We start from the raw sequence: 27,700 nt of genomic DNA on the forward strand, positions 1-27,700 counted from the left end.
ATCCTTTAGGCAATTGCAGTAACATGCTGTGTGAAAGTATTCTTCTTTCATTTAGCTCTTTTGCAAATTGGCTTTAAGTCGTTTTGGTTGCTAACCTTGTTGTCAATGCAAGCCATTTGTTCTGTCAAAGCTCCTTCATTTTGAACACTGTTTAAAAACTATATTGAACATAATGAACAATTAACCAAACCCACTCTGCCAAATATGGTCTTAAAATTCTTGCTGCAATTCTTCCTTAATCTTATATTCTAGCTCCCTTGCAAAAAAGGTCAACAGACAACATGCTTTCCCAATTGGTTGCAAAACCTGCATGTTAACTTTGTTTCTTGTACAAGAACACTTTAATGCCTCCAAACATTAAATTTTTAAGTTTCTTCTCATTTACTGATGTCCTCTTCTTCCTACCAAAGAGATTAACATTCTAACTTCCAACATTACACAGCATCTTAGTTTTCAACTGTATTTTCAACTGTAGTTGCTCAATTCTGAGACCATAGAAATGATGTAATTTTATTATGGTTAAAATCCAAAAGGTTCCATCTAAAAGCAATACATCTAGGAAAAACTGAAATTTGCAGCAGAGATATCAAGGTACATAAATCAGCCAAATGCAGCTCCAGCAGAAACTCTCTCAGCATGAGGCCTTGCAGCAAACTGCACAGAAACAGACCCTTTGGTCCAACTCATCCATGCCATCCAGGTTTCCCAAAACTAAACTAGTCAGACTATCTTGCATTTAAGCCCATATCCCTCTAAACCTTTCCTGTTAATGTGCCTACCCAAATGTCTTTTAAAAATTCTGTCTGTATCCACATCCTCGGGCAGTTCATTCCACATACGAAAATCTCTGAAAAAGTTGCCCCTCAGGTCCCCTTTAAATCTTTCTCCTTTCACCTTAAAAATATGTCCCCTAGTTTTGAACTCACCCAACCCAGGGAAAAGATTTTTGTTATTTACCTCATCTATGCCGCGAATGATTTTATAAATCTCTAAGAGGTTAACCCTCAACCTCCCATGCTCCAATGAAAGAAGTTCAAAACTATCCTGATAGCTCAAACCCTCCAGTCCCGGCAAAATCCTGCTAAATCTTTTTCTGAACCTTCACCAACTTAACAATATCCTTCCTATAAGAGGGCAACCTGTACACAATACTCCAAACGTGGGCTCACGAACATCCTGTACAACCTCAACATGACAGCTCAACTCCTATACTCAATGGTCTAAGCAATGAAGACAAGCGCACTAAATGTTTTCTTAACCACCCTGTCTACCTGTGATGCAACTTTCAAAGAATAGGAACTTGAATCCCTAGGTCTCTGTGTTTGAAAACACCACCTAGGGCCCAACCATTAACAGCATACGACTGTTGTCAAGATTAGAGTGGTGCTGGAAAAGTACAGCAGGTCAGGCAGCATCTAAGGAGCAGGAAAATCAACATTTTGGGCAAAAGCCCTTCATCAGGAATGAGAAATAACAGTATGAAAACTGTTACCTAAACAAGCTATCTATTTCTTTTTCCCCATTTGGCTCACTAAGTCTAAACCAATTTCCAAAAACATGTATCTACTTGGGCCCATTCAGCACACACTTCCAATATCATCTTCACACATTTATAACTTGCTCCACCCCACCAGTGACCTTTGGTTTTCTTCAAAATTACTAGTTAGGTATTCCATGGCCCAAAAACCAAACTTCTTCCTTTTTTTTTGATGATCTCAAATATATCACCTGATTAGCAACACTGTCTAAGGGAACCATTTATCTGAAACAATTTGAGATACTGAAATAAAAAGCATGACAGCTCTGTGCATAACTCTATGACTCAATCAGAAAATGCAACAAATATTGAAACTGAGACTTTTCAAACTTTTGTCATTATTCTATACGCAACAGCAGTATTTCAGAGCTCTCACTTGACAAAGAAAACACCCGTGTTTTATTATTCATTCTCAGGGACTGAGCTTCACAGGTGGGAGGGGCTTTTATTGCTCTTCTCCCATTATCCTGTAATGGCTCAAAATGAAAATGCTACTGGCACTTAGGAGAGCGGGTACAAGTTAAACACCTTAGTATGCACATGCAGGGAATATAAACTCAGATTAGGGAAAGGGAACATGTTGTTCTTGTCTAAAGGAACATTAGTCTAGGAGTTGGGTTTTAGTGACTTCCTGGTGAGGCTTTCTTTGCATACGACGTATATCAGAGAAAGAGGTAATTCAGTCCAGGTGATATAATTTGATGTTGCTGCTCCACATGAGCCTACAATTTAAACAGAATCCAAATTTTCAAACTGCCATGGTAGGGATGAATTAATTTCACCATAGGAAGTGGTACCAACTGAATTGTTCTTGCACAGCCAACAAAAGGACAACAGATTTTGATTTGATTTGATTTATTATTGTCACATGTACTTAAGTACAGTGAAATGTTTTGTATTGCATGCAGTAAAGGCAGCTCATAACATAAAAAGACACAAAGATCATAGGGTGCTTGAACAGTGCAAGACATACAAAGTTATGGCTGCAAAGAAGGTGCACAAAAAGCAGGACCAACATTAGCTTTGAAATCTGAGGTCCATTCAGAAGTCTAATGACAACAGGAAAGCCATTCTTGAACTTGTTGGTACATGTTTAAGTTTTTGGATCTTCTGCCTGACGGAAGAGGTTTCAAGAGATTATAACTGGCGAGGGAGAGGTATTTAATGACTTTGGCTGCCTTTCGGAGGCACTGAGAAGTGTAGATGGAGGTAATGGATGGAAGGTTAGCTTGTGTGATGGTCTGGGTGGTATTTACAACTTTCTGTAGTTTTTATACAATCTTGGGCAGAGCAGTTGCAAACCGTGATGCGCCCAGATAGAACGCTTTCTATGGTGCATCTATAAAAGTTGGAGAGAGTCCATATGGACATGCAGAATTTCCTTAGCTACCTGAGGAAGAGGCCAAATGCCTTCCATTTGTGCTGTGATAATTCTATGATTCTGAATCGAACCTGCATTTCATTCTTCAACGCATGTTAATTGTTCACAGAGCACTCTATTGCTCACCATTAAGATAACAGAGCGTATAATTGAAGTATCATTCTGATATTCACGATCATTTTCCAGAAACAGGTTGAGGTCATGGACATTTGGTGAGGACAGGAAGTCTGTCAGGTAATAACATGGGAAACAGCATTGTTTGAGAGATGGTCCACCTACAACAAGAATCCTTTTGGCTTCCTAAATACAAGGTTAAAGTAGTAACAGGAGGACCTTGGCCATTTTTTTGATACCTTATGGATTTGTGCCAATTCTGGCATCCAACTTTTGGATATAGGTAAACCTTTGTTTGAATTTTCTGAGCATGGAGGTTGGAAAGGATATTCTTGGTATAGTTGCAACTATTGGTACAACTCATCTATTAATACACCGACTTGGAGTTGTGGAGGAAATTATTAGATTACTAACCTCAACATCTGGGCGGAAGTGGATACTGCAGATGCTACATAATAGAATCAAGATTAGAGAGGTGCTGGAAAAGCACAGCAGGTCAAGCAGCATGTTGCCTGATCTGCTGTGCTTTTCCAGCACCACTCTAATCTTGACTCAAACTTACATCTGGCTTCTTAAAGCTCCATAGTACCCACCTTAGTCACCATGAAGTCACAAAGGTTGAGCATTCCTTGATTAACTTCACACTGCACAGATTGGACAATTCCTCATTAATCATGCCTGGAGACCGTGCTGCTCTAAGTTACTACCATTGTCCTCATGCACAAGTGATTAAGTAACTATCTTCCCGTCAGTGCAAATAGCTGGAAGATAATCCTGCTGTACTCAGGAGACAGTATATGCTGACGTTCAGGACATCACAATTACAATTATATATCTCCCCTCGCCTCTAACACACTGGCTGACAGTGATAATATTCACATTCTAGTTTATTCCATTTTATATACACTGGGCATTTTAGCATATACACTACCAATTAGTTTTTGAACAACCAAGTACCAAAGTACTTCCACGAACACGTAATTCTCCTACTTGCCTTAGTAAAGACCTTTTGTACAGTCAGGGAATGTATTGAGTTTGCAGATTAATCCAGGTACTAAGAGATTCCACAAGAGTTTTTTTGTCTCAAATACCTCATGTTGCATGATTGAGCAAAGATGAAAAGATTTATAGAACATAGAACAATACAGCACAGAACAGTGGGCAGCACGGTGGCACAGTGGTTAGCACTGCTGTCTCACAGCGCCCGAGACCTGGGTTCAATTCCCGACTCAGGCGACTGTGTGGAGTTTGCACGTTCTCCCCGTGTCTGCGTGGGTTTCATCCGGGTACTCCGGTTTCCTCCCACAGTCCAAAGATGTGCGGGTCAGGTGAATTGGCCATGCTAAATTGCCCGTAGTGTTAGGTAAGGGGTATGGGTGGGTTGCGCTTCGGTGGGTCGGTGTGGACTTGTTGGGCCGAAGGGCCTGTTTCCACACTGTAAGTAATCTAATCTAATCTAACAGGCCCGAAGATTTGTCCTAGCTTAAGCACCCATCCATGTACCTATCCAATTGCCGCTTAAAGGTCACCAATGATTCTGACTCTGCCACTCCCACAGGCAGCGCATTCCATGCCCCCACCAGTCTCTGGGTAAAGAACCTACCCTGACATCCCCCCATGCCTTCCACCCTTCACCTTAAATTTATGTCCCCTTGTAACACTCTGTTGTGACCGGGGAAAAAGTCTCTGAATCTATCTATTCCCCTGATCATCTTATAAACCTCTATCAAGTCACCCCTCATCCTTCGCCGTTCCAATGAGAAAAGGCCTAGCACTCTCAACCCATCCTCATACGACCTATTCTCCATTCCAAGCAACATCCTGGTAAATCTCCTCTGCACCCTCTCCAAAGCTGCCACATTTTTCCTAAAGTGAGGTGACCAGAACTGCACACAGTACTCCAAATGTGGCCTTACCAAGGTCCTGTACAGCTGCAACATCACCTCACTACTCTTGAATTCAATCCCTCTGCTAACGAACGTCAATACACCATAGGCCTTCTTACAAGCTCCATCCACCGGAGTGGCAACTTTCCAAGATCTATGAACATAGACCCCAAGATCCCTCTGCTCCTCCACCTTACTAAGAACCCTACCGTTAACCCTGTATTCCGCATTCTTATTTGTCTTTCCAAAATGGACAAATGGACAAAATTTATGTGACAACTGTTCCTGAGATAAAGAGATAGCAGAAATCCAACAATCCCTGTGCCCTGCCATTGGGTGTGTTCTCTCTCACATAGCCTGCTAAATTGGATTACAGAGATGTGGAATAGAGCAAAGATGCAAACATATGGATACACACAATCAGAATCAATGAGAATGCTCAGGTGTATTCCTGTCCAAACTAATTTTGCAAATCATGGGTGCAACTAAAAAACTAATGTGTTTTATGCTGCAAATATTATTGACTGCCATACAGTCCCACCTCATTAGGTAGTTCAGTTCAAGAGTTTCTTGAAATATGTAAATAGAAAGAGAGAAGCCCAAGTTAACACAGGCCACTTCGAGAATAAGAGTGAAGAAATAATAATGGGAACCAAGAAATGACAGAGGAGATAAATAAATTCTTTGCATTAGTCTTTAGTGTAGGAGACACAAATAACATTCTGAAAATACTAAATAATCAAGGGCAAAAGAGAAGAAATACAATAATTAATCACTAGAGAAAAAGTGCCAGTGAAGCTAATGGGGCTTAAGTCTCTTAGATCTGATAGGATATACTCTATGTAATTAAAAGATGTGGCGACACAGATAGTGGAGGCACTGGTAGTAATCTTCAAAGAATCCTTACATTCTGGAACAGTCTCAGATGATTAGAAACCTCCAATGTAGCATCTTTATTTCAAAAAGGAGCAAGAGAAAAAAAAGTAATCACAAGGCCAATTAGCTTAACATTTCTTACTGGGAAAATGTTGCAGTCAGTTATAAAAGATGCAAATAGCACAGTATTTAAGAATACAAAATATCAAGCAGAGTTGGGCATGGCTTCCCAACAGAAATTTGAGAATTCCTTGAGGTAAAGAGCAGCATGGATAAACCAAAATATATTTGGATTCTTAGATGGCATTTGGTAAGTACCACAATTGAGGCAAATTAAGGGTCCACAATTTAAGGAGATATATCAACATAGACAATTTGCTTACTAATACAACATAAGAGAACTGGGATAAGAAGGGCAATCTCAGGATAGTAACATATAACTATTGGAGTGCCACACAGATCAGTATTGGGGACTCAATTATATACAACAATGAAAATGAATTTACTGTGATCAGGTCTGCAAATGACAAAAATAGGTGGGAAGGTAATGATAAGGATGACACCGTTTGCAGACGGACAAAGACAGGTTAAGTGAGTGGGCAAAAATCTTGACAGATGCAATATAACATGGGAAAATGTGAGGTTTAAGGAAGAAGAGGAGCTGAAGGTTATTTAAATGGTATAGGATTAAGAAAGCAACAGCATGAAGGAATTTCAGAGTCATCGTGCATAAATTACAAAAAGCTAATGGATAATAGGGGAAACAAATGGAATATTGGCCATTATTTCAAGGAAATTAGAATTTAAAAATGAAGAAGTCTTGCTAAAAGTATACAATGCACTAGTTGGGCCAGAGCTGGAATATTGTGAACAGTTTTGATCCCTTAACTGAAATGGATAAACTGGCATTGGAGGTAATCTAGAGAAGGTTTTACTTGGTTGTTCCTGGGTGTGGAGGAAGTGTCATTTGAGGAAGGGTTGAGTATGTTGGGCCTGTACTCACTGTTTAAAAGAAGAAGCAATCTTATTAAAACATAAAAGATGCTTCGGGGGCTTGACAGGTGCAGAAAGGTTGCTTCCCCCTGTGGGAATGCTGTGACTATTTGCATAGATGATACAAAAGACAGAGGGAGCAAACACTCTATATTCATCTATATTCATCTACGTAACATTATGGGACTTAACAGGGCTGTTTCCCTTCAAGGGACAGTCAATGATCAGAGGGCATAATTTCAGAATAAATGATTACCTATTTAAAACACAGATTAGGAGGAATTATTTTCTCTCAGAGGGGAGTAAATCTGTGGAATTCTTGACCGCAGAAACTTGTAAAGGCTAGGCCATTAGACATATTCAAGGCTGAGACAGATACATTTTTAATCATTTTGTGAATCAAAGGCTCTGGAGAAAAGGCAGAAAAGTGAGTTGAGCATGACCAGGTCAACCATGATTTCATTGAATGGCAGAGTAGTCTCAATGGCTGAAGAGTTAACTTCTGTTCTTGCATCCTAAGGTGCAAAGGGAGGTCCAGGAATGATTTTGAGACACAATATCAAAACATAAGATCAAGCACAGACTGCACTGAGGAGCAAATAACACCTCACTGACTTCCACTTGCTTTCTTAAAAGCATTAAAATATTGCAGCACTGTGAATTTAACATTCACGATATGAACTGTAATTTGGATGGTTGGGCTGAGAGATTACTAATCTATTTGAAGAGGCGCCCTTCAATACAATTGCTCAAGAACTACTGATCTTTGAATGGCAGAAGTAGAAGCATCTCTATTGACCGTTCTGTTGTGAGCACATTGTCAGGCTGCTCATCTGGCAGCTAGTATTTTACAGGTATATACTTCGACAGTTAATAACTGGGAATATCATAGTCATTGCCTTTGGTTCCCAGACAAACCTGATGTCCCACCTGCCAATTCCATCCTTCTCTGTAGCAACTGTTCAAGGCTGAACCAAACAATTTGCAAACCTGATCTCACAATGAACCCCAAGCTGAGAGGACAAATATTTGTCTGTGCCATAGCTTCTTCATCCGTGACGTTGTCCAACCCAATACCTTTCCCAGTCCATCTGCTGTTGTAAAATTGAACTTTTTTTTAAGTTGGAACAATCTGAACGAGAGGTGAAACTCTCAACCGAGACTTCTCATTTCAGGAGCCTTTGTTGCTTGGATCGCAGCAGGGTCTAGAAACTGCAGTATCTCCCAGCTACACTCTCCTCTCTTGATTACAGGTAAACACTGTTGGTTCTCTTCAAGTTACTAAATTAGAACAGTTACTGTTAGTAGTAGAACTATTATTCTGTTAAATTTTCCAATAGAGATGTAGCTGAAAATGTGTTGCTGGAAAGGCACAGCAGGTCAGGCAGCATCCAAGGAGCAGGAGAATCAACGTTTCGGGCATGAGCCCTTCTTCAGGAACGAGGAGAGTGTGCCAAGCAGGCTAAGATAAAAGGTAGGGAGGAGGGACTTGGGGGAGGGGCATTAAGATGTGCGATAATGGAAGGTGTTCAAGGAGTGGGGGTGGGGGCGGAGAGGTCAGGAAGAAGATTGCAGGTTAGGAAGATGGTGCTGAGTTCGAGGGTTGGGACTGAGACAAGGTGGGGGGAGGGGAAATGAGGAAACTGGAGACATCAGAGTTCATCCGTTGTGGTTGGAGGGTTCCTGCCCCACCGAACTCATCTTTGCAATCCTGCCCCACCGAACTCATCTCTGCAAATCGGAACGTCCAACCCTCCACTCCCTCCGCTCCAACCCTAACCTCACTATCAAACCGGCAGACAAGGCAGTAGTTTGGCGCACCGACCTATACACCACTGAGGCTAAACGCCAGCTCATGGACACCTCCTCCTACTGCCCCCTTGACCATGACCCCACCTCCCAAACTATCATCTCTCAGACCATCCATAACCTCATCACCTCAGGGGATCTCCCATCCACCGCCTCCAACCTCATAGTCCCACAACGCCGCACCGCCCGTTTCTACCTCCTGCCCAAAATCCACAAACCTGACTGCCCCGACCGACCCATTGTCTCAGCCTGCTCCTGCCCCACCGAACTCATCTCTGAAAACCTCCTCCCTACCTTTTATCTGAGCCTGTTTGGCACACTCTCCTCATTCCTGAAGAAGGGCTCATGCCCAAAACGTCGATTCTCCTGTTCCTTGGATGCTGCCTGACCTGCTGCGCTTTTCCAGCAACACATTTTCAGCTCTGATCTCTAGCATCTGCAGTCCTCACTTTCTCCTTTCAATAGAGTTGTAGGTAAGCCAAGTCTTTTCTTATTTTGTTGTACTTTGATTATACTATATGAATAAAGTGTGTCTTGCTTAATGTCGAGTAGCTTGACCAAGAAATTGCATCTGGAGCACAACACCCTTGCACTTATCCTTAAAATAAGAAAAAGTTAGGATCTAGGCTACCTTCTTAATATATTTTGAGGGAATTGGGCTGGTCCATAACAACATACCTACATAGGTAGGTATCTGCAAAATGCCTTATAATGTTGAATGCACCAAAATAAACACAAGTTATTAATTGTTGTTGTATAAGAATAGAAGTCTAGAAGAAAAGGAAAAGAAAATCACTCTTCCATAAACTATGGCACAGGGGAATATGCCACACCATTCCTCAAACAAGGATTGTTAGCCACAACATGGAAGAATTGCTCAGCAAAAAAAAAAAATCAAGATCCAGTGAGCTCACTTTTCACAATGCTCAAAGTCGCACAACACCATAATGGTTGAAAAACATGGCAATAACTATCAATTAGACCTGAATATGTTCAGTGCTCAGCAGCAGTGGCAATACTCACCTGTCTCCATAGGAGACATCAAAATTCTCAATCTTGATATCATATGACTTATTCTTTCCTGATGCTTCCAAACGGCTTTCCTTCTTGTTAGAAGCTTGGCTGGCTGAGGCTTCCTCAAGAATCCTAGAAAAATAAGAAAATGTAACCTTTTGGCCAAAAGTTAACACAACAGAAAAATCATCACTGGATAGACATTATTCACTGCACTCTTAGAAGTGGTGTTCATACACACAATTCTCAACACTGCCAACTTTTGACCTCACTATATCACTCGACATGTGGTTGAATGGCTCTCCCAATTGTTTCAGACAATAGAAAGTTTTGCACATATGCCCTTACTGCTAACAATGAGCATAATATATAATCTTACATATTATTTTATCTTCTCCCTCATTCAATGGTTATCAAACATCATTAAATGGTATTGTTAATTTAGTATTGAACTCAACTCGTGGCCATTGCACATTCCAGTAGTTCTTTGTATGAATAACTTTCTCCCAACTTTCGCCTTTTCTTAATTGCTTATTTTGAGATTATGACCTGCACATGACATGCCTTCCCATCACAACAATATGCTCCTTTGCAAACACTTCAGTGTTATAATCCTCTCCTTCAAAAAAAAGTCACATTAGGCCTTTGTTTATTACAAATTCATCCTCAGTCTGACATTCTTCACATTTTTGATCACTGCTTGCTCTCGCCCTTCAACTCCCTGCTCAAATCTCACTAATCCACACACTAAGAGCTCCAAAAGGTCATGCGCAACATTCACCACCACCATGATGCAAGATCCTCCTTTATCATCTACACAACCTTTGATATGGCTGTCCACACAATACTTCTCTGCTATCCCTTCCCTTTTGTTCAGCTCCACACGATAGCCTTGCTTGGTATCACTAATAAATATCAAGCATTTCAAGCAATAGCTGTTCTTTCTCCAAAGATCCATGCTTCACCCTGTGACATGAAGCTTCCATAGGTATATCAACAGGCGTTATAACATCAACATCCACCTCTCTTGCATCTGTGCTACATGGTTACCCTGATAGGAGATGCTCTCCCTTCAGCTGATTTGTCTTTTTTTGCATAAATTGTTGATGTGACCTACGTTTATTTTATCCTGACAGTAGAGAGTGCATGCACATTACAGTATGAAGTTTGTCTGTTCCACTCCCGAGTAACATTATGTCAGCACCTATTGTGCATCCGAAGTCTCACAAGTTGGTTTATGGGACTGGGAATGACTATGCATGCTGATCATGAGAAAAAAATCTGGCAAAACGCTAAAGTCAAACAGTGCAGACTGTCTAATTTGGATTGCACGGTTTGTACCACTCATTTAATACATTCAATTAGATATTCATTTTTGGTTATTAGCAAGGAAGAGAGATCAGTAATATATTTACTGCACTGGCTTTTCATCTTGGAGATTGTGATTCCAGTTCAGATTAATATAAATATCCTATGTTGGACAGTTCAAAGAACCAGCAGCTTGGGCAAGTCTCAAAATAATTTGCAAATTTGGCGCCATGAGTAACTGACAATCTACTCTTTTAAAATAAAGAGCTTGACCACAGCATAAAAAGAAAACATCAACATCTTACAACAGAAATTTATTTCTAATTTCTCTTGCAAGAAAGTTCTGAAAGTGTCAGTGCAAAAGCCACATCAAAGCACACAGCTCCAGGAGAAATCACACTTCAAAAGGATCTTTGAAGTTAATCCATTAACCTGGCACAATTTGATGATTCTATGGGCAGAAAGTTGTTTGGAAGGTGCATGCAAGAGGAAAATTAGACAATGTGAGATAAGATTGCACATTTTTTAGCATTCAGATCTTTAGGATATTTTCATTTTATTTGCATCACCTGAAAATAAAGTGATACCTTCAGCTAGTGTCAAGCAACAACACACCATGTCCAGATGTTCAAAGCAAATCCAACCATCCAGCCATTCATTTTCATCACCAATGGAAATCATGGAACTTCACCAAGACAAACTGACCTTCCATGGATGAATGCATGTTAGCAAAGAACATCATACCTTACAAAGTCCATTAATCAGTTCAGAGGATTCCAGATCTTTCCCAATGCCCAATATCACTTCCCCGACTCCTTTCTGAAACACTAAAGGGGGGGCTGCTTGCCAACAATATTAGCAATGGGAAGCAGACACAAAACAATCAGAAGTCTCATGGGGCAACTTCAAAAGGATAAAACATGTGCTTAGGGGAGCTGAGAAAGGCAGTGGTTTATTTATTTTTGTTAAGAAAATGAATTTTTGAAAAATGGCCCTGGACCTCCAGTGCTGTCTACTTCCTCATGCCTACGCACTAGTATTATTCTGACAGGTAAATACGCAAAAATAGATCAGCTCCTTGTTTACCTAAAAGCAATGCCAGTTTCTTGTCACAACAACAAGACTGAAATCAGTGGCTTAACTTTGAGAACTGGAACCTGACAGGTCCTCTAACATTGATGAGCTAGAATCAATACAGCGAAACAAATGAGGTCTGTATTACTGCTCCATCTTGTAATTTGCTTTCAAAGGCTCAGCATTGCACTGGAGAAATGCATGGAAATAAAGCAAGTTCTGAATTTATTTCCAAGTATAAAATTACAGGGACAAATTAAGAGATTTGTGAAAGGGTAAAACAATGGTAAATAGATTTCAATGCAGGGAAATTTAAGGTAATCCATTAAAGCCTAGGAAGGACTGAACTAGATAGTTTCTAAATGATGCCAAACTAGAAACTATGCCAGGAAACATCCCAAATGCGTGACTCCGATATCTAGAAAGGCAAGGGCAGCAAATATATGGCAACACCACTACTTGCATGTTTCCCTCCGAGCAGCAACTTAAAAAAAACCCTGAACGCCCCGGAAATGGCTAGGAAAAGTCAATCATAGGTGGCTAGAGAAAAGTCTTCCCATGTTTGCTGTCATTCTCCTCCAATCACAGATTCCCTCCCTGTCATTGGTCCTCAGGAAACAGAATCCATGATTGGAGGTGCAAAGCAGTAGGCTGGAACCTTTCTAGAAAGTAGAAAGGATTGTGGAAGAAAATTAAAAGCAGGTTACCAACACTCACCCAAAGTCCTGTTTACACTGCTGCTTGTTCAAGCAATGAGGGGTTACTGGGATGAGCTGGAGCTGAGGTGGGCATGAAGTGAGATTCAGGTAGCACCAAATTCTGATGGTTGTGAAACAGTGTCCAAATGTTGATGCCAAATGTTTCCTGTCTACCAATGACTGCATTGAATTCAGATAACTGAACAGCTTAGCAGTGATAACAAGGTGTCTTTGGACCTCTGAAAAGGGAGGTGCTGTCTTTTCTCTGCAGTTTGAAAGAAATCTAAAGCCTGAAGAAGGCCAGTTTATTTTCTGTCAGCGGTTATTGTAAATGTGGCTTTTAACCAAAAAGTCAAAGTTTAAAAGTTGCGAACCAGTCACTTGTGCCAGCTAAACACAAGTGGAAGTGCCTGGATAAGAGAGATTGAGAAGCAGCAAGTGCTAGCAGCAAGCCAAAGGGGTCAATCTTCTCAAACTCAGTAGTCAGGAACCAATGAATTGCCTTCCCAGTTTTACCCTCCATCCAAAACACAAAATTTACTTTTGTGCTTGCCTGTCTGTGTGTTTGTAGGGAGAGTTTAGTACAGTCAAAAATCAGAAATTGCTAGGAAAACTCAGATCTGGCAGCATCTGTGGAAAGAAAGCAGAGTTAATGTTTCAGATCAGTGATCCTTCTTTAGAACTATCAGAGTCGATGTTAACTAGTAGAGAGTATTATGCTGACAATTCCTTTACCTGTAGCTAGGATGTATTTATTTGTAACAAATAGTAATTATTGTGAATTACAGAAATCTGGTTTGAGATTTCTGTCAAGCTGGGTTAAAAAGAGGCAGATACTTGAGGAATTTTGTGAATTTTAAGAAAATCTTTAATTTTCTGATGAGTCCCAAGAATAGTGCAGCTTGATTTTCTGCAAGCATTTTCTGGATGACAGTGCATAAGACGGTGGGAAGGAGCAGCTGAGCTCAGACAGCAGTCCAGGGATGTGCTCAGTGCACTGCCAGCCACCCAGGGTTGAGGATCAATTAATAATTTCATACTAAAGGTGTCACTAGATTACAGTGACCATAATATGATGAATTTTACATTCAGCTCAAGAGAGAGAACAGTGGTTCAAAGAGTAGCATTTTAAATTTATACAGGGGAAATTATGACAGCACGAAAGCTAAACTGTACTGGCAAATTAGATTGAAGGACATGTAAACAGAGATGCTCCGGCAGACATTTAAGGAAATATTCGGAATATATGGAACATTTTCTGACATGAAAAAAATTTCAAGGACTGGACCTAGCATCCATAGTTGTAAAACAAGGTTACCACACTTAAGAGAAAAAGTATCTAATTGTTCAAAGCTGGCTGGTTGGTCAGAAGATTGAACAGATGGAGAAACAGAAAATATGGTTGCTAAATTGCTGATGTTATAAAACAGGCAGGAGAGAAAGTTTTGAAAAGGACATAAAGAGGCTACAGAAAGACTTGGGTAGGTTAAGCGAGTGGGCAAAGATCTAACAAATAGAGTATAATGTGGAAAATGTGAAATTGTTCATTTTAGCAGAGAGAAAAATAAAGGCACATTATTTCGTGATAAAAGATTACAGAGCTCTCCACTGAGCTGCAGCAGGAGGGTCTGAGTTGACGCATTGAGATTGTACAAAATGCTAACTAAAAATGTCTCACCCTTTGAACTAGTGAAAATATCCACTGTTCAATAAAGTAAAATTTTATGACATAAATTACTTGAGCCTGTTTTGTTGTCAGAAGCTCTATAATTTTTAGCTCCAGAACCAGTTTACAATTAAATATTTTGATGGCCTTCCCTTTCCTGAACAGTCATTACATTTGTTACTTTTCAAGCAATTGCACACGGACTGTAGCAACCCTAACGGTCATAGAAAAACCAAAAGGTTCTTTCAGAATTGGTTTGAAGGCAGCTCTGCTTGCAACATAACCTGTTTCTCACTAAGTTCATTGCCAGATAGAATGCTTCTGGGCCTCTCTCTCATATAAAGAGTTGTGCTCCCACCTCAAAAATCACAGGCTATAAAGCCCTCTGGGAAATCCCATGGTCTTAAAGGCACTTTAATAACAGAAGTCTTGCAATTCTGAAACCAAATACTGTCATTAAAAATAGTATTTGGATTTATATATAGTGCAATAAGGTATAACTGACCAGAAGGCACAGATACAAACCTCTTAAACTGATGACTCTGTTGCAAACAATATTCCTCAAGTCACAAAGTTTCATTAAAAAAAACACTGAACAGTTGAAACAAGGCAATCGCTATTTTTTAAAAAAAGATTGTTTATATCGTTTTTGGAAACGCCTTGTAGAGATCAACAAATGATTACTGAGAATTTTTCTTTCAGAGAATAAAAGTGTGTTTGAGCCCAACACGATTATAGATTTTGTTTTTGAACTGCTCAAGGGATAAGTGAGGGGGTGACACTGAAAACCGATGCTATTGAGCAAATGCAGAGAGAATGAGTTTGGTAACGGTCGGTTGTGTGCATTTCAGAAGGTGGGGAGTCAAGAGAGTGACTGATTAGTGTGAGAGAGATGGATGGTAGTGAGTTTAACTGATGGTCACCATGCCTCAAGCAGCTCCTGAAATTGAGAAGGCAGGACCTTCATGGTGATCTCAATCACTACGAGAATTGAACCATGCTGTTGGTGGCATTCCACAATGTCTGACCAGGCAACTGAGCTAACTGGTGGAAAATTGGAGCTCCAATCCCCAAAAAGCAAAGAACTGTGGGTCAAATCAAACATTCAAAACAGATACTTGATTTTTGTTGGCTAAAGGTGTCAGACATAAAAAAAGCAGCTAAAAGGAGCGGAGGTACAAACAAGCTATGATCTAATCAAATGACAGAACAGACTCAAAGGACTGACTACACTCCACTTATTTCAATGTGTTTGAAACAAGAGCCAGGCAGTATTTTATATGCAAGCCCTTCTTCAGAACTGGAAAGTGACAATAGATTGACAACATTTAAATCAGTAGAAAAACGAGACATCCTTTGCAAGGCTGAACAACCTGAGCTTATTAACATCCTCTATTTTCCCAATTTACATACTCCAACAAAGAGTGTCAAATGTATGAGCAAAGCTCAGCTCTGTGCAAATTCCAGTTCCTGAGTTCCAGCACTTACAAAGGATTTGCAGTCTTCTGAGAATTCTTCTCCGTCCTCTTTTCTTGCTTTGCTTTTAGCCGTGCTTCAGCTTTCTCAAGTTTCTTAGCATCTACTGTCTGAAATTACATGACATTAAAGCAAAAGAAAATAAAATTCTTATCTTGGATTGAGAGATACTCTAAGTTACATTACTATCTGAAACTGGGTAATCTGAATACTTGGGGTGGGGGGAGAGAATAGAGTGGTGCTGGAAAAGCACAACAGTTCAGGCAGCATCCGAGGAGCAAGGAAATCGACATTTCGGGCAAAAGCCCTTCATCAGGAAAGAATACTTGGGGTCCAAGACAGAACAACGCAATCATTTTCCATGCTAATATCTTTGCTGGCATTTTCTATCAGATGAAACAGTGATACAAGCAAACAAAAATCTAGGCTGTTTTTTTTCTCCTCCTTAAAACTGGGTACTAAACTGAAGCACTTAACTGGGACTGAATAAGTCAGCACATTCAGTTATCCACATAATAGAAGGAATCTGTACAAAAGTATCCTGAAAGCAATCCTGTGACACCATATTCTGTTTCCTTATGCTATGAAATAAGAAAAATCAGGGGCATTCAGTGGTGGCTGAAAAGTCAAGCTAACAGAGACATAATGCAGCCTAAGTTGTAACAGTCAATGGAAAGGATTAACTTGCCATCACAAGCAATGCAGGTAAGAGGCTCATTTTAGTGCTTGTAGCTTAATGCAAATATGACATTAAGCTCAAAGTAGACAGAAATGCCATTCGGACATTGGTCTTTATAACCTACACAAGTCTCCTCCCATCTCGGGGTTTAATTAAGCACAAGATTGAAGACTACTCAGTAGGTTGCTAATTTCCCAGGACTATTCAGGAATTGAAGAATCATTCTCTAGATTACTATGAGCAAACTGGGAACAAATTACCTTTGGGACAATTAAAGAAAAGCAGCAACTGTTATTCTAATTTTCTTTGAACACTTTTGTCTATTAGTTTTATAACTATCAGATTGTTATTTTACCGGGAAGGGCTGTTTGAGACAGGAGGTAATCCACCAGGAATACATGAAACCAGAATTAATAACTCCATCGCTCAGCGGTTTCTTTTGGCAGCTTTCAAATCATAGTGGTGGAAAAGAAACAAAACCAAGTGTGGAGAATAATTGAATCACTGAACATTCAAAAGCTATTTTTTATGATAATATTTCCAAATGACCACCTTAGCTCAGTTCGTAGCAATCTTATCTATGGATGATAAAATTTGGGGATTAAATCCTACTCTCAAGACCTGAGCATATTATTCAAGCTGACACTTCAGCAAAATATTGAGGAAACATTGGCAGTGCCAACTTTCAGGTTTGATGCACAATCTCAGACTAGTGTAAAATATCCCACAGCATTATTTCAATAATATTAGGGTCGCTGAGGGTTCCTAGAATATTCACAAATACCAGAACTAGTTGGTCTAACTAGTTTAATATCTGAAAGCTGTTTCTAAGAAGTTGCTCTGTGCTTGTTCTTTAACATTAACTGGACTTGAAAAGCACTTCATTGGGCATACAGCAATTTATGTCCTAGGGTCACAAGAGATGTTAAAGAAATACAGAGACTCTGGTGCTTTCCACATCATCAATTTGACAAACTTCAGTTTTATCAAATTCAAAGTGCTCCAATTGTAGAACAAACAGAGATTTGGTAATTGGTCCACAGTTAGATGTATTGAAGTTGAGAACAGAATTAATTTCCAATCAGTTATACTTTAAGCCAGTGGGGAATTTTAATGAATTAGCGATTTTTGAGAAGATTTGTAGTTCAGATTGATTATAAGATGTAAGTTAGCTCACGGAGCTTGACTGTTTTCAGACGTTTCATCACCATGTCCAGGCAACATCAGTTAAGAGTCTCTGGTGAAGCACTGGTGGTATGTCCCGCCTTTCTATTTACAGATCTTGGGTTTCTTAAGGTGGGTGATGTCATTTCCGGTTTTTTTTCCCCAAGGGAAGGTAGATAGAATCTAAACTCGATGTGTTTATTGATGGAGTTCTGGTTAGAATGCCAGGCCTCTAAGAATTCTCGTGCGTGTCTTTGTTTCGCTTGTCCTATACATAAGACAAAGGATACCACTTTGACTGGGACAACACACACCTCCAAGGACAGATGAAATAAAGACACGCACAAGAATTCTTAAGGGCATGGCATTCTAATCAGAACTCCATCAATGAACATACCTATTTAGATCCTATCTACCCTCCCTTGAAAAAAAACAGAAATGACATGACCCACCTTAAGAAATCAATTCCTATAAACAGAGCGCTTCACTGGAGACTCTCACTGATGTTACCTGGTATAGTGATGAAACACCTGAAAACAAATCAGCGAGTTACCTTACATATTTTAATGAATTCCGTTTTAGCAATTCATCTACAGCATAAAGGAAGTGCCTGCAATGAACAATTATTACAACATTGACTCAAACAAAAAAAAAATTGTGGATGCTTTTACAAAATTAAGTGCTCTCCACATTGGCAGAAATAAGTCTGCCACTTCCAATTCCAGAATTTCAAGTGCCAGCTTGGCCCACTGGCTTGTGATTCAAGTGCCAATGCACAGATTCTAGTGCATAGTTTAAATAGAAAGCTCAATTAAAGTTAATTGAAATGACAGACAAGGCATCCACTCAATAATCTATTCAACCAAAACCCTGGCAAGGATGTAAAATAACATAATCATAATAAGTAGCAGGCTAGAACCCCTTGTTTTTCTATCTTGATCAAACCCACTGAAAATAAAGGTTAGGGTAATTAGCATCACTGTTTTGAACACCTTATGTGCAAAAATCAGGCGTGAAACAATACTGACCGAGTGCTCAAGTGAATTCACAAGCTGTAAAGCACTTTTATATGCCCCGAGGATGTGGAAGCTGTAAAGTGGAGTCTAGAGCCTAAAAGTGTGCTTCACAAGCTGAAAGACTGAGCCAGCTTAGAGAATGCAATTCGTAGCTTGGAGTTCCCATTACCCATGACTCTCTCTCTCTCGGGAACTCACTTTACTTGTACAGAATTACAGAAGACTATCATAACAACAAAAGTAGTTCACTGGGCTTGTGCTGGCTCGATGAAGTAACTCTCCAATTTTTCTCACTCCCTTGCTTTTCCCCGATAACTGTGACAACTTCCAAATCTCCTTTGAAAATCACCATTGAATCTACTTCGGCCAACCTCTAGATCACAATAACCTGATTGTTTGCTAAATATCTTTTCCTCACATTTGCCAATCACTTGCATTTTGCCCAAACAGTTGCTCCAAATCAAGACCATTCTTATCAAAGCTGGTCATAATTTTGAACACATCCGCAATACCTGCTTAATCCTCCTTGCTCTAAGGTGAATAATCTTAGCTTCTGCAATCTCTCCAACAAACTGTAATCCTTCAGCATTATTAACATGTCGCAAAATTTCTTCTGCACCCTCTCCAAGGCTTTGGCATCCTTCTCAAAGAGAGGTGAGCACAACTGGACATTATAAGAAATCAGAAGTCGAATCAATGTTTTATAGAAGGGAAGTGTAACATCACTGGAAGAAAGGCTCTGGGACAGAAACTTCACTATAGAAGCTGATGGAATATAAATTCAGTTCATAAATCTGGAATTGTAAACTTCATCTCAGAAATGGTGGCATGAAATCATCATCAGTTGTCATAACAATCCATCTGGCTCACTAAGGTCCTTTCAAGAAAGAAATCCACCATCCCTATCTGGTCTGCACTACATGAAACTCCAGACCTCCCGCATTGTCATTAACTCTCAACTGTCCTCTGAAATTCTAAGCAAGCCATTCAGTTCAAGGACAATTTGGGTTGGGCAACAAATGCCAGTGTGCCCAGGTCCCAAGAAAGAATAAAATATACAACTTCCTAGTTTTTGCTCTCTATAGACTTGTTAAATTCAGTTTGCAGTAATAGTTAACTCATTTTGCCACCTTCAAAGATTTAGTACATGCCACACCCAGGAATCTTTATCCCTGTATGGCCTGCAGGATTGTACTACTAGATTTCATGTTTTATATGCTTATTTTTCCAATGTATCAGTTAATATTTCTCCACATTACATTTCATTTGATAATTTTATTTTGATGAAATGGTCAGACAATGTATGAATAAAACCTGTTACATCATTGTTCTTAAGGGTCACTGGAGTTGACATGTTAACTCTGCTTTCTTTCCACAGATGCTACAAGACCTGATCGGTTTCTTCAGCAATTTAGGTTTTGTTCCAGGTCATTAATACAAGTTTGTTTAGTGGTTCTAATAATAGTTCTTGACTATGTATATTGCATACGCTGCATTCACAGGCTCAGTTCGCAAACATTTTCACTATTTGTTTCAGAGTTTAAAATTTGGCTTTTCCATGATTAATTTCAAAGGTAGTAATCTAGGTGCATTAAAAGGTGTATTAACTCAGAAAAGTAGCCTGCTCTGAAAAATGGTTTCACTCACCGTGCCTAAATCCCTTCTCATCATCCAGATTCCTTTGACGTCTTCGGTCTTGTGGTCTGCACTCAGCATATTATAAAGAAAGAAAAAAAAGAGAATCCAATCTTCTCCTATAAACCCATGACATACATTGTTAAGCTCGATTTGGAGATGCCAGTGTTGAAATGGGGGCACAAAGTTAAAAATCACAACCCCAGGTTATAGTCCAACAGGTTTAATTGGAAGCACACTAGCTTTCGGAGCGATGCTCCTTCATCAGGTGATGGTGGAGGGCTCGATCGTAACACAGAATTTATAGCAAAAATTTGCAGTGTGACGTAACCGAAATTATACATTGAAACATTGATTGTCTGTTAAGCCTTTCATGTGTTCGAATACAGTGATAGTTTCACTTCTTTCATGTGTAAATCACAAAACCTTTTTTTAAAAAAAAGTTGCATTCTCCGGTTAGCTGTTAACAATGGTGATAGCTGTTAACTGTTAAAAACAGTGGGCGCTGCAAGACATGTCAGATTGTGGACATAGATACCACGATTATGCGTGGGAACACCTCCCACCTTGTACATGGCAGGTACTCACGTGACTCAGCCAACGTTGTCTATCTTATACGCTGCAGGCAAAGATGCCCGGAGGCATGGTACATTGGGGAAACCGAGCAAAGGCTACGAGAACGGATGAATGGGGACCACACAACAAATCAACAGACAGGAAGGTTCCCTCCCAGTTGGGGAACACTTCAGTGGTCCAGGACATTCAGCCTCGGACCTTCGGGTGACCATCCTCCAAGGTGGACTTCGGGACAGGCAGCAGAGGAAAGTGGCTGAACAGAGGATGATAGCTAAGCTCCATACCCATAGGGAGGGCCTCAACTGGGACCTTGGGTTCATGTCACATTACAGGTGACCACCATTGTACCCCACACACACACACACCCCTCACAGACCTAAGACACTCTGCACTCACTATACACACACACACACACACACACACACACACACACACACTTTCTCACTCAACCCCCGCCCAGACAGACACACACACACACACACAGACAGACAAAGACCCACATGCACACACATATTTTGTGGGGTGAATTTGTACTTGCAGAGTTACATTACGGTTTGCTCAAAAACTGCATACATTCACGTAGAACTCTGAGCTCAAAAACTGCAGGAATTTATGTAAAACTCAGTTGTCTCACTTTTTAGATTAGAATCAATCTAAACATCAAGTCATAGACAGAGAACACAGGGGGCTAACACCTTCAATATATTGTCTAGCTATCACCATTGTTCACAGCTAACCCGAGAATGCAACTTTTTAAAAAAAAAGGTTTTGTGATTTACACATGAAAAAAGTGAAACTATCACTGTATTCTAACAGATGAAAGGCTTAACAGGCAATCAATTTTTCAATGTATAATTTCAGTTACATCACACTGCAAACTTTTGCTATAAATTCTGTGTTATGATCGAGCCCTCCACTATCACCTGATGAAGGAGCATCTCTCCGAAAGCTAGTGTGCTTCCAATTAAACCTGTTGGATTGTGTTGCTGGAGTTGTGTTGTGTGATTTTTAACATTGTTAAGCTCAACACAGTGCAACTTGCAGTACTGTTCTGCAATTGCCCAAGATCATGTGGGTATATAAAATACACTTTGGCAAGTAGTCAGACACAATCTCTGCTATAGGGGAGGGTGTGGTCTCTCAACTGGCTTCAGTACACTCAAACTTCACTTTCCTTTTTCTGCATGTTCAGCCTCCACACAGCTGTAGAAACAACAGCCACAGATTTAGAATGTATGTGCAAACACAAAGTGCTGTGAGTAAATTTGATTAGCTACGAGCACAAATTGCCATGTCGGAAAACAACTCTATCACAGCAACCAAAGTGTGGCCTAAAAATGGTGAGGAATAGGGACAAAGATACTATTCAAAGATACAAAATGTTCAAAAAGTCAAGTCAGGATAACAGAAGATTTATAGCATTGAAAAGACTGGACATATTAATGGGCATGGAGAGAATCCATTTTGTTTGATAAGGCTTGCTTGAATATGTCAAACCAACAAAAACTGTTTTCATTAGAGTGGGTACAAAGACTAGGGGCAAAGATTTAGAATTTTACATAAGGAATGCAGAGGGAATGTCAGAAAAAGTATTTTTTAAAATGTGGTGAGTGATTATGACCTGCAACTTTCTGCCCACAAGGGCAACAGAAGAGGAGGCAATCCATGATTTTGAAATGTAATTAAATAGACATGTGAAGAAAATAGACGTGCAGGTCGACAGGGATAGAGTACAATAATGGGATTTTTAAAAAAATTCACTTAGATGCAAGTGTTGTCGGCTGGCCAGCATTTAAAGCCCATACCTCATTGCCCTGGAGAAGGTTGTGGTGAACTGCCTTCTTGAACCACAGCAGTCCATGTGCTGTAGGTACATCCGCAATGGAAGAATAGGGTTTTGAACCAGTGACACTGAAGGAATGGCAACATTTTTCCAAGTCAGGATGGGAGCTGCTTCGAGGGGAACTTGCAGTAAGGTTCCCATGTATCTAGTGCCCTTTTTACTCATTCATTTACGGATGTGGGTGTTGCTGGCTAAGCGAATATTTATTGCTCATCCCTAACTGCATTGCTATGGGAGTGAAGTCACAGGTAGGCCAGATCAGTTAAAATGATTTGCTCTATAGAGAGCTGGTGCAGACTTGATGAACAAATATTTTAATATTCACTCATGGGGTGTCTTATCATTGCCCATCTCGAACTGGTCTTAAGAAGTGCTGTCTTTTTGAACTACAAGTCTTGGGGCATAGGTCGACTCAAAATGCCATTAACAGGGGAGTCCAGGATTTAACCTAGTATTAGATTTAAAGTTCTGGGTCAGGATGACATGTGCCTTCGAGGGGAACTTACAGGTGGTGGCACTCCCATACATTTGCTGCTCTTCTCCTTCTCAATGGTTGAGGTCCTGGGTTTGGAAGATGCTGTCGAAGGATGTTGTGTACATTTCTGCAGTACAAACTCTTGCCACTGCATCTATGGTGAAGGGAGTGAATGTTGAAGGTGGTGAATAGGATACCAATCAAGTGGCTGCTTTGCATTGTATTGAGTTGAATGTAAGTATAGTTTGAGTTGCATGTGCAGATACTGGAGATGTGTTTCATGCAGATAGTGGACCAGCTTTAAGGGAACAGAAGGGGAGTTATTTTCTGCACCGCTCAGCCTCTGGCCTGCTCTTAGAGTGACAAAGAGCTCCTTCTGTGCCACAAATCACCTCTGTAAATGGTTCTGAATGGTGTAAAACTTAACTCACTGAAACTAATCAGGTCTTGTGTTTTTAAATCAAAGCAGACCGAGGGGTGTGGGATTAGTTAACAGATCTTTTTTCCTTAAAGTGCATCTTGAAAACCCCAGTTTCTTAGTTTAACTGTGCAGTTCCGAATGTGGTATCAATCTATACAGACTGCACAAATCCCGAGTTCAATTCCCTTTCTAAGCAATGAACCAAACTCGTCCAAAACAGTGGTGCATATCTCTAAGCTAGCAGCAGTAATCTGTGAATCACATCTTAGCAAACATCAAGTCGAGGTTTCAGGAAAGGAGAAACCCCAGCGAAGGACACAATGTCCAGGGTAATGGAAGGAAATTAATGAAGAAATTGGTAATATAAAAGATTGACTCGAAGAACAAAGTTCCACAATGCAGAGATATTACAGGACTCCAACATATTGCTCACCAGTGTGCCCAGTCATTTGCGAGAGCTGTATAGGAGCTTTCAACAGCACATTTGACTTTGAGGAGTTGGATGAATTGCTGCCAAGTAAAAGCAAATAATTATTTTAGCTACGAGCCTGGGTGACACAAAGATAACATGCCACTGGTCTCAACTGTTCACACACAGACATAGAATTTTGAAAATTGTAACAACAAATCATTACATTCACACAAATCCATAAAAACATATTTAGAGGAATTTGACAAAGTTGCAACATTGCATATTGAAGTTCCTTTTATTAATGAGGCCTTTTTTCCATGAATCACATCTTCACCCATTACAGAGTCAAGAAAACTTTAAGACTTTCACCCATGATCTCTCGTTATGAGGTCAAGCTGCACTAATTCTCTCTCTGCCTTTGATAAATGGCATCACAGTGGCATTACTGGCGCAAAGGATTAACATTATTTTATCACCAACTTAATGTCTGCACAACTTAGGCATTTGGTTCAACTACTACAAAGTTGACAACTGCTGAATGTTGCATAGTTACAAAGGATAAAAAGTTATCACATCATTCTGTAGTAACGCATGCCCACTGAACAAGGCACAAACATGGTATATCTACAATGTTGTGCAACTCAAAGTGGAACGTTTTCCTGCTATCCTGATGCAGGTTTTGACAGTACAGGTTTTAAAGGAGTTTCATTTACAATGATTTAAGATTTTTCATCTTGCTGACAAAACATCCATGACACAAAAGTATGAAAGAAAATGTTTACTCACAGTTTAAGGGTGTTAAACATTTTTTGACAAATCTCTCGTACGTCATCTTTATTTTTTGAAACTGACACTTCTTGCAGAACATCGCCAACTGCATCGAAGATTTCATCAACAGACTCAAAATCAGCAGCACTGCTATCCAGAACACCTGGGAAAAACAATATCTCATTCTTAATAGTGTTTTAATATGCAGTTAGGAAGGTAAGCAAAGCAAGTATGAACACAAAGATATCATATTGCATATCTTAAAGTAAACTTGCACCAAATATGACACCTCACTATCAATATAGCTAGTACTGCCAGTTAAATTTCAATGAAATACAGTGCTTGGTGTATGGAATTATCATATGTTCTCCATTAGCACTGACAGCAAAGCAACAAACTTGCACTACGCTGGACAGGGTCAGTCACGGTATTACAACAGGATACAGTATTTCTGGAGACAGGTCTGCCACTACCCAACACTCAGACACAGTACTGGTGAGCACATGGCTGCTATTCTTTAATACTTGGAGACAGCACTGGAAGAGACAGGTCTGACATTGTCAGACTCTGGCAGAAAGTACTGGTGGTTACAATTCTGATTTGTCTAAGATTGGTATAGAAATTACAGGCACCAGTCTGTCTTAGAAATAAAAGTACAGCTCTGCTAATTTTGATGGTAGTGATCGGTAATTTGAGCCAGTGAGTAAAGAATATCACACAAAAAATTCCAAGTGTAATTTTTTTTAATCAATAGCATTTCAGTACTGTCTTGAATCCTATTACAATAAATAAGCGTGATGACAATATTAAATAAGTTTGAAATTATAATGCAATGTATCCTGAAACTGAAAGAAATTTCACTCCTTGCTGAAAACAGATAATATATAGAAGCAGAAATCATTCTGGACCAATAAAATGAAAAACAAATGACATGCAATGAACATATTGGACAACTGACAGAAAGAAATCTTGGTGAAATGATCAACACACATCACTTGGTGTTGTGTTGACTGTTCGTTGCTCAGTCCAACTGTAAAGATTCCTGATTGCGAGTTAGCGACTCCATTTCTCCTTAGCAATAAGTCTGGAATCAGTCTCTTCATCGGTAAACTAGGAGAAAATGAGGTCTGCAGATGCTGGACATCAGAGTCGAGTGTGTGTTGCTGGAAAAGTACAGCAGGTCAGGCAGCACCTGAGGAGCAGGAGAATCGATGTTTTGGGCCAGAGCCCTTAAACATCGATTCTCCTGCTCCTCAGATGCTGCCTGACCTGCTGTGCTTTTCCAGCAACACACTCTAGCTCTGTAAACTAGTCTGTTCACCTTATTGTATCTTATTCTAAGTTTTCAACTTCATATATACAGAGGAACCTCAATTACCCGAATACTATTCATCCGAAAGTTGGATTATCCGAAGGAGATCTTGAGGTACCGACAGAAACATTACATTAAACACTGATCGCGCCTTTTGTTTAAAGAGATTAAAAGTGCTGCTGACAACAGTCCTGGACTGATGGGAGCGCAGGCACTGTCTCTAAGTGACTGACCTCCCACCCTCTCTCCCCCCACACTTTCCCTGGAATTCTACAGAGGGGTGTACCCTAAAACTCCCTTCCCCAGATAATCTCTCTCGTATTGACATGTACAGACAAAGGTGGAACCTGTCAAAAAGTTGCAGTAAAACATTATATATGGGTGCGCGCGGCACACACGTGCTATTTGGAGACTCATCCTCCAAAAAGGTAGTAGGTGCAGCAGGAGTCTTGTTGGGGGTGTCCAGTCCGGCTGCTTTGGAGATGGGATTGGGGATGGTGGGGGGGCTGCTGAGGGCGGCGTTGGACGGGGCAGGCAGGGGGCTATGTTGGAGGGCAGACAGGGACGGTGTTGGACGGGAATTGGGGGTGTGCAAGGCAGTGTTGGACGGGGTTGTGGGGGGGACCTCGCGTGCTGTGCTGCTGCCTAGTCTGAACAGGTAACAGACTTAATAGAAAACTCCAAACCCCAGAGGAAAGGCATTGAATCGATTAACCGAATAATCAATTATCCAAACAAAATAGTGCCTGCCCATCTTGTTCGGATAATCGAGGTTCCCCTGTTTATGCCATTAATAAGATTGCCTATTTCCACCTCTTTCTCTTCTCTAACTGCATCGTTGTCTCAGCTTATATTGCTGAAAACTCATTGAACTAATGTCTTGACTCAACTATTCCAGCACAGTCCTGGTGGAAATCTCACATTCATTCTCACACCTCTGTGAACTACCCATGTCTTAACTCTCAGTGAGTCACAGTTTCCATCATTCCTTGTTGACCTAAGCTAAGAAGCAGCCATTTGACTTGAAAAGTCTGTTCTCCAATCCCTCAATGGCCTTGCTCTTTAATTCGGTTATCTCCTCCAAGCCAACAATTCTCTATTTGATCTACATTCCTCCAGATCTGGCCTCTTGAACATTCCTAATTATAATCATTACACTGGTGGTTGCTCTTTCAGCTCCCTGGAGGGCAAGCACTAGATTACTGTCTTGATATACCTGGTCTCAACCTTACTTTTCTGATTTAAGATGCTCCTTAAAAGCTTCTTTTACCAAGCTTTTCGTCATTGTGACCTATGTCACTTTATGCCCGAATATCATACTTTGTTTTAAATGCTTCCATGAAATACCTTGGGATGATTCATGCTGTTAAAAATGTCATAAAAGTTTCACTAGCTGAGGAATAGTTTCGAGTCTTTCCAATAGATATGTGCATTCATCAAACACATTTGGGTTTTTCCATATAATCTTTGATCATTTTTGCAGAAACAGAATTTCTAGGCTCAGGAAATATGCCCTGTTGCACCAAATATAAGACAAGGAGCACGGAGTGCGTTCAGTTTTGACAAA

At 40.2% G+C, this 27,700-nt stretch overlaps 1 protein-coding gene across 2 annotated transcripts in view; it reads right to left on the reverse strand.

Annotated features, from left to right (window-relative positions):
• The window catches only part of abcf3 (ATP-binding cassette, sub-family F (GCN20), member 3), a 101,113-nt gene that overhangs the window by 52,055 nt on the left and 21,358 nt on the right, over positions 1-27,700 (reverse strand). For both annotated transcript variants that reach the window (XM_060834073.1, XM_060834074.1), the window contains 5 exons: positions 24,840-24,984; positions 24,075-24,151; positions 20,339-20,394; positions 15,845-15,942; positions 9,620-9,742 (listed from right to left, as the gene is read on the reverse strand). In XM_060834073.1, coding sequence (XP_060690056.1) covers positions 9,620-9,742; positions 15,845-15,942; positions 20,339-20,394; positions 24,075-24,151; positions 24,840-24,984 — 499 coding nt within the window. The remainder of the gene's footprint in view (positions 1-9,619; positions 9,743-15,844; positions 15,943-20,338; positions 20,395-24,074; positions 24,152-24,839; positions 24,985-27,700) is intronic.

Source organism: Hemiscyllium ocellatum, chromosome 13, assembly GCF_020745735.1.
Source record: "Hemiscyllium ocellatum isolate sHemOce1 chromosome 13, sHemOce1.pat.X.cur, whole genome shotgun sequence".
Taxonomy (NCBI): Eukaryota; Metazoa; Chordata; class Chondrichthyes; order Orectolobiformes; family Hemiscylliidae; genus Hemiscyllium; species Hemiscyllium ocellatum.